At 33.1% G+C, this 12,453-nt stretch overlaps 1 protein-coding gene across 9 annotated transcripts in view; it reads right to left on the minus strand.

The window, feature by feature from the left end:
* LOC143243866 (putative protein phosphatase 2C T23F11.1) overlaps positions 1 to 12,453 on the minus strand; it is a 38,374-nt gene that overhangs the window by 22,061 nt on the left and 3,860 nt on the right. For 4 of the 9 annotated variants that reach the window (XM_076487609.1, XM_076487608.1, XM_076487607.1 and 1 more), the window contains exons 2-5: positions 11,147 to 11,212; positions 7,044 to 7,151; positions 4,611 to 4,760; positions 1,152 to 1,217 (exon numbers count right to left, since the gene is read on the minus strand). In XM_076487609.1, the coding sequence (XP_076343724.1) occupies positions 1,152 to 1,217; positions 4,611 to 4,760; positions 7,044 to 7,146 (319 nt within the window). In that variant the 5' untranslated portion in view covers positions 7,147 to 7,151; positions 11,147 to 11,212. The remainder of the gene's footprint in view (positions 1 to 1,151; positions 1,218 to 4,610; positions 4,761 to 7,043; positions 7,152 to 11,146; positions 11,213 to 12,453) is intronic. The other 5 variants (XM_076487606.1, XM_076487605.1, XM_076487604.1 and 2 more) reach the window with 2 other exon arrangements.

Genomic DNA, 12,453 nt, shown 5'->3' on the forward strand with positions numbered 1-12,453 from the left:
GGAATCTGGGATAACTTATTTTCAGCAGCTTTTCCCAGCATGATATTCGCCATCTTAAACGCAACTGGTTTTACGAGTGCTTCACCAATGGTGTGTGGTTTGCCCTGCTTTGCGATCAAGTACGCAACTTCTTAGGATGCTGTGAGGATTGGTTTGTCGATGGGTACAAACCCAAGAACAGGCAAAGTAGCCTTTTCATTGAACCTGGCTCTCTTTACCTTGAATTCAGCAAGCGTTGTGTTCTTGTATTTCCCATCTCCATGCAGCTTTAGGGAGTGATCTTAGTTTTGCCAGTGCTAGACTAGAATTGCTCAACTTGGCATTGCAAATCATGCATTGAGGACGATGACTCTCATGTTCCGTAAAACGTGAATCCATATTGTACATATTCATCCTACCACTTTCTGTTTTTACTCGACATAGTTAGTATGAAGGGATTGAAAGATTAGGAAAAAATCACAAATGATGCACAATTACTACAGTCACAAGTCAACTGCTAAGCTCATGAAGTTCCTTACAGCACAAATATTAAGGCCAAGTGATGTAACGTGATCAGTCGCAGTCAATGATGGCCAAGTGGAGCATGATGTCACGAATCATACAAGTGGGGTGAACAAAATAGGCACACACAAAGTGTGTGTGTCTTGACCTCTGCTGAACCCGAGACTGACTCACTGAACCCCTGGGGTTCGATTGAACCCAGTTTAAGAATCACTGCACTAAACACAGTAGAATGTCAAACAATGATATTTAAAAGTACTGTTCCAGTTATTGCACTAAACACAGTAAAATGTCAAACAATGGTATCTAAAAGTACTGTTCCAGTTATACTAAACACAGTAAAATGTCAAACAATGGTATCTAAAAGTACTGTTCCAGTTATACTAAACACAGTAAAATGTCAAACAATGGTATTTACATGAGCTGTTCCAGTTATATTAAATACAGTAAAATGACAATGGTATTTAAAAGTGCCATTATAGTTATTACATAAACACAGTAAAATGTCAAATAATAGTATTCAAAATGTGATATTTGTTTTATAACAAGAGATATTCTCTATCTACCAACATGTCATCACTGGCACTAGTAATAACTAGATATACTGTAACTGCAAGAAATATCAACATAAACCACTGTATGTACTTTACCTTCCAACATGTCTGCATCAACTGACAAAAATCCCTGCTTTATAGCTTCTTCTATGTTACCTTTTTCTTTACAAGAAAAACAGAATAATTAAATATATGTATACTAAAATATAATAAATCTGATGACAAAATATAAAATATATCAAATAGTTTTTAATGGTATATCATACTTAAGTTATCTTTCAAAATGTGCATCGATTATTACCAACTTGTGTTTGTGAACCTTGTCATTACACACACACACACACACACATTATAAGCAACTCGCAACAATTGTAATATTGTAACCTCAGTAACAAGTTAACAATAACTTAGACACATTTTATTTTACAATAAATAGAATCTACTCATGGTATTAAGTACATACATGCCAAATAAAACTTGTATTTAAAATTTAAAAAAATAAGCACCCATCACTTCTGTAATATTCAGAATGTCCTGGACTTAATTTATTATACAGTTGGTATAAAAACTCACATAAGTCTGGGAATTCAACAGAAATGTACACATTGACTATTAAAATAAGCAGAAAACATCACAAATAGAGTAAAATAAAAAGAACAATTAAAGTTTCTTCCTCAATGTTCACTCCAAATAAGATGAAATTAATGAAATGTTCATCCACAGAATTTTCTGGACATCGTAGTACAACATAAAATGGAAAATAAAGTTTCCAATCTACATTTACCAACACAACAAAAAAGTTCATTATACATTTAGTTTTAGGCCTCCAAGCATTAAAAAAATTCATTCCATCATAACTGAATGGTACTCATGAAAACATAATGAAAGGGAGAAATTTAGTGGTACTTAAAGCATATGAATGTAGTTGGTATTACATCATTAGAAATGTTCACTCTCAACTCTGATAATGTTCTAGTTTGGTCATTTTTGATTTTAGGTCACCCTCAACTCTGCTAATGTTCTTGTTTGGTATTTGTTTTCAGGTCACGCTCAATTCTGGTAATGTTCTTGTTTGGTATTTGTTTGTTTTTAGGTCACACCATACCCTGGTACTGCTTATTCAAAGCTACATATAGCATTCAGGTTTTCAACTTTTAGTAGAACAAGTTGTAACAAAAACCACACAAATAACACCTGTGTAAAGAATTATTAATTCAATAGCCCAGCTAGAACAATGATACGTAATACTTGCTAATCAAGTTCTTTTTGCTTTTGCCATGTTACTGAGGTAAGTTTATGTTTAGTGAGACAATACATTTTATGAGGTACGTTTATGCAGCTACAACTAGTTTTATCATTCATTAGTCAGACAATACATTGTATGCAGAGATGCCAACTATTTCAAATGACTGAGCGTAATGTTTGTAGACAGAGCCTGTACAGATATTGTACAACCACTGGATACAGTTTTGAGTCATCCATGTTTGTGGATCCATCTGTAGCTAAACTGTAAACACTTGAAGTCATTTTGTCATCTTCACAACCCAACATTTGTACAATGGTTGTAGTTTTGGTTCTAGCACAGCCATATTTTTCTGCTGTCTGGGAACATTTTTCTGAATAGATGTTCTGCATGATCGGCTACAGCTAGGGGTATATTATGAGCAATGATGAATTGCGTGAACATTACTTCTGCATTTATGGTTTCATATTCTGAATTCTAACTCATAATTGTTGTTATCTGCATCCTTTTTGTCTTCGCCTCAGCCTTTTGTTGGTGAAATGCCGATTTTATATGTCTGGAACAATCGTTTATCCCACCATGCGCCACAGAAAAATCGATGCGACAAACTATACAAAACGCATGACTGTCACTGACTTTTGATGCAATTACCAGATATTTTGCACTATACTCTTTTCTAAATTTTTGATTCACAGTTTTAGTCCTTTTTGATTTGCCAGAAACAAGACAATCTGGTGAACGATCGCATTGGTGTTTCTATACCGCTTAGAAAACGAGAAATATCCATCTACGCGAGCGCTGATTAGCTGACAAGCACTGATGACAGAACTCTGGATTCCCCACGTACCCAGTATGGAAAAGCACCACACTCAAACTACTGGTAGATGTCGGAAATACAAATATTTTTTTATTATTTCGAGCACAAACATGATTATCGCAAGTAGCCATTTGGACTGTCCTTTATTTATTATCAAAATTTATTTGTATCTCACTAGAAATTTTCTTTTCACCCCTTTCAAGCCCTGGGGAACAATTTATCATTATTGTATAGGTCTATATAATATGTAATAATTTGGGAGTTGCAACAAGTCGTAATATTTGTCTGTATGAGTTTGTAATCGTAACGTATGCACCAAAACTGTAATGATTAGGCTCAAATCATAATGGTTGGCATCTCTGTTGTACAAGGTAAGTTTATACAGCTACAACTAGTTTTATCATTCATTAGTTAGACAATACATTGTACGAGGTAAGTTTATACAGCTACAACTAGTTTTATCATTCATTAGTTAGACAATACATTGTACGAGGTAAGTTTATACAGCTACAACTAGTTTTATCATTCATTAGTTAGACAATACATTGTACGAGGTAAGTTTATACAGCTACAACTAGTTTTATCATTCATTAGTTAGACAATACATTGTAATGAGGTAAGTTTATACAGCTACAACTAGTTTTATCATTCATTAGTTAGACAATACATTGTAATGAGGTAAGTTTATACAGCTACAACTAGTTTTATCATTCATTAGTTAGACAATACATTGTAATGAGGTAAGTTTATACAGCTACAACTAGTTTTATCATTCATTAGTTAGACAATACATTGTAATGAGGTAAGTTTATACAGCTACAACTAGTTTTATCATTCATTAGTTAGACAATACATTGTACGAGGTAAGTTTATACAGCTACAACTAGTTTTATCATTCATTAGTTAGACAATACATTGTACGAGGTAAGTTTATACAGCTACAACTAGTTTTATCATTCATTAGTTAGACAATACATTGTACGAGGTAAGTTTATACAGCTACAACTAGTTTTATCATTCATTAGTTAGACAATACATTGTACGAGGTAAGTTTATACAGCTACAACTAGTTTTATCATTCATCAGTGAGACAATACATTGTATGAGGTACGTTAATGCAGCTACAACTATTTTAACATTCATATGCTTCTGGTCCACAAGAACTGGTATACTTCCAACTATTTTTCATTCCTCAGTTCAAACATAACAGTGACTTACTGCATGAAGGAAACAACTATTTTAACATTCATATGCATAACACAAGAACTGGTATACTTCCAAGGAAAGTTTTCCTCAGTTCAAACATAACAGTGACTTACTGCATGAAGGAAAGTTTCCTCCTTCAAACATAACAGTGACTTACTGCATGAAGGAAAGTTTCCTCCTTCAAACATAACAGTGACTTACTGTATGAAGGAAAGTTTCCTCCTTCAAACATAACAGTGACTTACTGTATGAAGGAAAGTTTCCTCCTTCAAACATAACAGTGACTTACTGTATGAAGGATGGTTGACAATTTTCTTATGCACATGACTCCCTGCATATTGAGCAACCTTGGCTCCTCCGTGGCCATCATAAACTGCAAAGAATGCAGCTGATTTATCTTCACACAAAGACAGCAAGTGGGTATGGGCATCTTCCATATCTGTTGTTATCAGTTACAAAATACAATACTTACAAAATGTTCTCTCTTACTTACTTTTTACTGAAACATATTTAATGTCCAAAAATTATGCCTCACATGGAGTTGTATTGAGAGAAACAAGATATACATTAGTTCTGAGTATAAGGCTGCATGGGACATAGTCATAGGCCCAGTGGGTTACTGCCTCACCTTGAAAGTTAATTTCTATTCAAAAGAAACTTTGAGAGAACCATATTAAGTTTAACACACAAATAGTAAATCTTAAAAGATAGTAAATGTTTATTCTTATAATCAAACAGGTGGCCTGGTCTAATCTTGGGTTTGTCATGGCTGATACATATACTAAGTTTGCCTGGTCTAACCCTGGGTTTGTTAGGGTTGATACACAAGTTTGTATCATCTAAACCTAAGTTTGTTGAGGCTGATACATACACTAAGTTTGCCTGGTCTAACCCTGGGTTTGTTAGGGCTGATGCATATACTAAGTTTGCATCATCTACACCTAAAGTTTGCTGATACATCTAAAGTCTAACCCTAATACATATACTAAGTTTGCATCATCTAAACATAAGTTTGTTAGGGTTGATACACAAGTTTGTATCATCTAAACCTAAGTTTGTTAGGGTTGATACACAAGTTTGTATCATCTAAACCTAAGTTTGTTGAGGCTGATACATACACTAAGTTTGCCTGGTCTAATCCTGGGTTTGTTAGGGCTGATACCTGTTTGCATCATCTAAACCTAAGTTTGTTAGGGCTTTGATCATCTAAACCTAAGTTTGTTGAGGCTGATACATACACTAAGTTTGCCTGGTCTAATCCTGGGTTTGTTAGGGCTGATACATATACTAAGTTTGCATCATCTAAACCTAAATTTGTTAAGGCTGATACATACACTAAGTTTGCCTGGTCTAACCCTGGGTTTGTTAGGGCTGATGCATATACTAAGTTTGCATCATCTACACCTAAAGTTTGTTAGAGCTGATACATATACTAAGTTTGCATCATCTAAACCTAAGTTTGTTAGGGTTGATACACAAGTTTGTGTCATCTAAACCTAAGTTTGTTGAGGCTGATACATACACTAAGTTTGCCTGGTCTAACCCTGGGTTTGTTAGGGCTGATACATATACTAAGTTTGCATCATCTAAACCTAAGTTTGTTAGGGTTGATACACAATTTTGTATCATCTAAACCTAAATTTGTTAGAGCTGATACATATACTAAGTTTGCCCAGTCTAACCCTGGGTTTGTTAAGGCTGATACATACACTAAGTTTGCCTGGTCTAAGCCTAAATTTGTTAGGGTTTGGATCTCCATCTTAGAATGAGCTGGTTGTTGACAATTTTCTATCCCTTGGACCTCCAGTTAGAATGAACTAGTTGTTGATACTATAGAATTTGTATCTTTCAACTGGTTAACATCATACATAAAAGTGTACATAAATGACAGTTTCTTAAAACATAAAAAGTTGACCTAAGTCTCTATGTTTGATTAAATACATGAGCAATATTACAGTAATTAGAAAAGACTGGAGGTTCATATTACATATTCTAGCTTCCTAATGCTAGTAATTTGAGTTCCTAATCCATATGAAACTATAGACTTTGTATTCTGACATCACACAGATCTAATATGAATGAGTGCTGCATTCAATATACTACATGACACAGTTACCTGAATATTTACTTTTCAATTAAGTAATTAAAAAATGTAAAACACAAATTTTTGAATTTCAATTTACAGTGTGATAATAAAACTTACTGTCAGATTCATATGTTATAGTCCAATAAAATTTATTATGCGAGTCAACAAATGTTATGACATAACCTTTGATTTGTGAACCATCTGGAAAGAGTTAACTGATAAATACACAGTATTTGCTAATTTTTGTAACAAAAGGATTCTGGACAGTACATGTGCACTTTTTTAATTATTGTATTTTTCTTCTCTTTTTCAGTCTGTTATTCTCCCACTTGTGAGAATGAAACATATCCAACTTGTCTCTTAAACTGTATAAAGATTGCATGTTGTGCCTTCATTTAATCCACTTTATAAAATATCTAACTTCTAATAATATTTTGAGAAATATTACTTATTCCATTTATACATAGGCACAAGACAAGAGTTTGAGTTTCTTGATATCATGGTGTTACAGATGTAAAGTGATAACATGAGAAATCTCTACAAATAAATGAATTTAGATTACTGGACAGAACAGTATAAAAGAAAACTGACATACAATTATAAATTCATGTTTAAAATGTTAACAAATAAGGATACTAATTCTCCATCCTTGCATGCACGAAGCTCCTACTTTTACAAACTCATTCACACAACTTGATGTCTCTTTAGCTGTTACAGGTTCTGATAGAGTCTGGCCCATTCTTGCTGACAAAAAAGAAATGTTACAAACTTATTAAGATATTAAACATAAGAACTAAAACGTTTAAACATAAAAGCATTCTTAATTAATCTATATTACATTACTCTCTCACATATTACCTACACACAATTGTAATTACAAACGTTTAAACTTTATTGTATCATTTCAAAGTATTCACATATTCACCAAATCATTACCTGAGAAATGCAGAGCAGGAATTTCATCAAAGTTTTAAGAAATTTTGGTTTATTTGTAAAGTAAACTAAACGAATTACAGAAAACAAACAATTGTTACAGAAGTTACATAATATTACTTTATTTAACCTTACAAATATATGAAAACCAGGTTAAAAGGTTGGTTGCACATTATAAATATCAATCTGATTTTCCTACTGAAACCACATCCCATGTAACAGTTTCTACACATCCACTTCAGTCATATCCAATCTGATGGTACACATACTAGATGCTACAACATCCCATGTATACTACTAGCCAACATCCCATAAACCTACACATACTGGCTAATGCTACAACATCCCATGTAAACAGTTTCTACACATACAACATCCCATGTAAACAGTTTCTACACATACTGGCCAACGCTACAACATCCCATGTAAACAGTTTCTACACATACTGGCTAACAACATCCCATGTAAACAGTAAACAGTTTCTACACATACTGGCCAACGCTACAACATCCCATGTAAACAGTTTCTACACATACTGGCCAATGCTACAACATCCCATGCAAACAGTTTCTACACATACTGGCCAACGCTACAACATCCCATCGTGCAAACAGTTTCTACACATACTGGCCAATGCTACAACATCCCATGTAGACAGTTCTACACATACTGGCCAATGCTACCACATCCCATGTAAACAGTTTCTACACATACACAACATCCCATGCAAACAGTTTCTACACATACTGGCCAACGCTACAACATCCCATGCAAACAGTTTCTACACATACTGGCCAACGCTACAACATCCCATGCAAGGAGTTTCTACACATACTGGCCAACGCTACAACATCACACATCCTGAGACAGCATAACTCCGTAAATGTGAAACCAAACATGTAAGAAGAAATGCCAAATACGTCATTGTCATCTTACACAGCTATACCTATTCATTACAAAGCAAATATTTCACCTTAACTAGTGTGAATACATTCTTTTGATAAAATATTATCTCATCTGTACTTTTTTGTGCATTTTGTAAAATTTAAATTTTCCATTAAATAAGACATTAACAGAACCATAGACTCCAACAAAAAGTATTTTTGTGTTCTCTGCACCCACTGTTGAGTCCTTATAACTCTGTGTTCCCTGTATCACACTCAGGTCCTTATAACTTTGTGTTCTCTGTACCATTCTATCTTGTCCTCACTGATTCATAATAAATACTACATGAACCTGTATTGAAACAATAACCTAAAACAAATTATTCTCATGTTATACTGGTTTACTACTTATCATACAAAACTAAAAAAAAAATACTTTTACTCTCTCAAACTTAATAATCAACTAAAATCCATTTTTATGGAAAAACAGAACATTGCATTAAATGTTAGTTCATGCTAATCACCACCACGTGGAAATCAACCTTGCAATAGCATATGGTACCAACCTGCAAGTTTGTGCAGAAAACAAAAAAAAATTGTTATAAAAACAATCAAAATCAATTCAAAATAGGAAAATAAAAAAAACTTTACTGGATAACACTGTTAAATACTGTAACACCAAATGGCAGCAATCTAGGTCCAAGTACTGTTGACCTTTGTATGTCTCCAGAAAAACCATCAAAACTAAATTCAAAATTAAACTTACTGTACACTGTCAGTATTATATAACCTTAATTTCTCTATATTGGTATTATTTCACACACATCAAAACTAAATTCAAAATTAATAACTTACTGTACATTGTTAGTATTATATATCCTTAAAGGTGAATTTTCAACAAATTTAATAATTGCCTTAGAAACTGTACTTTGGTTAGGTATAATTCCTGTGTGGTTGCCATATTTTTTAAACACTTTAGTTTCTGAGTATAAAATGAAACAAAATATGCAGGTCCTTAAACTCAAGTTCCTCTTGATCGTTTGGCTGTTTCACTGATGTTTTACAACTATGACATAATAGTTGTCAAGCACGCTTCGTTGCATGCCAACCATCGTGTTCCTTTCAGTACTGGCGTTTTATGTAAATCTATCGGTGCTTTTTTCGGATTACATACTTTGTGAGACTATTTTTGTCTTCATATTGCTACTTTATGTTTGCTTTATGATAACATGGTTTACTGCGTTGCTTATGGTTTTAAAAATGGTTCGGCATCGAGCAAAAGCTTCTTTTCACTTCCGTGCAAGGAGGAGGAACTGGCAAGGTGGCAACAGTGGGTTTGGATGGTCAATAGGAAGAACTGGACTACTTCACACCATGCAAAGCTTTGTCAAGATCACTTTGAACGCTCATGTTTTGTTTTGGATTCCGTGGATTTCAAGCCAGGTAGGTTGAGACTGAAAAAAACCATCGGCAGTAGACAGGATTGTCCCCACCACCTTTCCTCGTGTAGAGCTGAGGACTGATCTCAGCCTGCAGTGTGCAGGTTCTACCCCTCTAAAGCCATCCCTTGCCATCACGAAAAGAACAAACTTAAAGGTATGTGTGCAGTATAAAGCGATACACAATAACTAGTATAATATAAAAAGTACAAGTTTTTGAAGAATCTAACTGGACATACACATTTCACATTCATGAGCATGTTTTATATTTGTGGCACCTGAAAGCCAGTGAAACCTTGATTTCCTAGTCTAGACAGTGGACAAATCTATCCCAAATATCCCTAATGAAATATAAACTTCCTCCTTTCAAAACTTTTCATACAGTTTGTTCCTTCAACAATATATCCAGGAAAAAATCCATATAATCTTAATATATGTTTCTTTACAAGGATAAGAACATTCTGAAATTGTTGTTCCTATTAATCTAGGGTTCTGAATATCATCTGCTAACTTGGAAATCCTGCAAGTGGTAGTCAACTGATGTCACACCCTAATTACAAATGTACTGATCAACCTCTTCCCTTCATTAGAAAGGGCTGCAACGTACTCCCCTTATATGTGTGTTATACATGTCACAGGTAAAGCCTCAGATCTGACAATGTCTCTGGTAACACACTAATGTATTAGCATATGTGAAAATCATTTCTATAAAATGCAACATATTTACTAACTAAACATTTCAATTTTCTGTTTTTCAGTATCCAGCGATATATCTAGATCTGTTGTAGTTTCAAGGAACATAATTTCCAGAAATAAAAGGGGTATTTACCTTTATATACATATTTAGCTACTTCTACAGTACTACACTTCTTGGGTCTCATACTTGCCACCCTACTATAATGTATTTTTTCTCCTATAACCTGAATGGGTTTTTTTTTTTGTTTCGCCTCCTATTAGTAATGTCAATATGTCACTGTGTCAAGTATAATTTTTTTTTTTTTTTCATATAATCACCCCTACACAGATAACATGATAGGGGAGGAAATAGGGCACTAAGTGTTCATACATTTAATTTTAATCCAAAATCACACCTTTCCCTTTATTAAACTGAAAGCTTCAAGCTTAAACAAAAGAAAGGAGTCTTATTAAGAAATTATTAAAACTACACATTAAGTAAAAGTTTAATGAAAGTATATGAAAAAAGTTACTTCATACACTATACACCACACACATAACCTCACACACAGAACAGTGTACACTATACACCACACACAACCTCACACACAGAACAGTGTACACTATACTACGTATAATCTAATATACAAAACAGTATAGTAGATATAAATCTAATATACAAAACAGTATACACTATAGTAGATATAATCTAATATACAGAACAGTATACACTATACTACACAATCTCAAATTATGCCTCATAAATAAGTAATATCAAGATTATTTGCCAAAACAGAAAAAAAATTACCTAGAAATGTTTGTCATCAGAAAATAATTTTTTCACTATACTTCCATGAAGAACCAGTGCTTGTGTCTAAAATCATAAACAAGGTTATTAATTAATCAAAGGACAATACATTGTACAGAGAAAACAATACACTGTTGATCTTTACTGACACTATAAAAGGATGTGTTTAGAGCCTTACACAGAGTAGACACACATACCTTTAACTCTAATGAAGCTTGAGAAACTTCATTATGGTAAATATCTTTGATATAATAATGTATTATTATTTGGAAGATTTATGACTAAAGAAATGTTTGACTTTAATCACAAGAAGTCACCAATCACTCACAAAGTTTCCTGATATTGATGAAAAATTACAGGCTTACTGATCATGTTGTTGGTAAGTTGAGATAATCTACTGTCAGATATTAATTGAAAAACAGCATGCTGTTTGAAAAGTTTTCTTGTCTAACCAACTCAGTTTCTTGGCAAAATATCTAGTCTTTTATAAACATGTTTATGGTACATATCTTGTTTTTCAGAAAAATATTACTAGATTATTATACAATTATGGTAATGTAAAAACTGTACAGAAAATATTAATATGTGGGATTCCTTTAGGGTTTGATTTAGAATACATATTGTTCATTATTTACACTACCAGAAATAAATGCTAATTCCTACAGCAAGCTAGTGGGGCTAAAGCCTCTTCTAGAATTGTCTGACAGCTCTACAACCTCATTTTTGACATTCAAAGATGGTGGATATTATTGAATGAGCTATTGTAACATAATTACCTCACAAAGTAGGTTTTACTCTAGTGTTTCTTTGTAGATACACTTACTAATGAAAGTACATTGCTCTCCTGTTGCAATATTCATGAGGTTTTCACTGAACAAAAACTTACTCCTTTTTCTAATTATTGTTTATAATTATTCCAACTACCCAGTAATCAAAATAATTAAGTTAATAAGTGTCATAAAAATAATAAATGAATAAAAATAGTGTTTCTCATTAGTACTATTTTTTATTATTCCAACTACTAAGTAATAAATATGTTGCCATTATGGCTTTTCATTATCAGATCTGATTAGCTGAGTTGTTAACTGATTATTGTCATGACTCACAAAAATAATAAATTAATCTAAAGTAAAACTTCTGATTATTATTATTTCCAAGTATCCAAGTAATTGAAACATTGCCTGTTTGTTGTTAAGCACAAAGTTACACTATGAACTATTAGTGCTTATCCCCATCAGTATCAAAACACTTAACGTTACGAGTTTGAGTGTTTTTTAATAATTATTCAATCAGTCTGATTTATTAAT

The sequence above is a fragment of the Tachypleus tridentatus genome, chromosome 2, assembly GCF_004210375.1.
Source record: "Tachypleus tridentatus isolate NWPU-2018 chromosome 2, ASM421037v1, whole genome shotgun sequence".
In the NCBI taxonomy this organism is placed as follows: domain Eukaryota; kingdom Metazoa; phylum Arthropoda; class Merostomata; order Xiphosura; family Limulidae; genus Tachypleus; species Tachypleus tridentatus.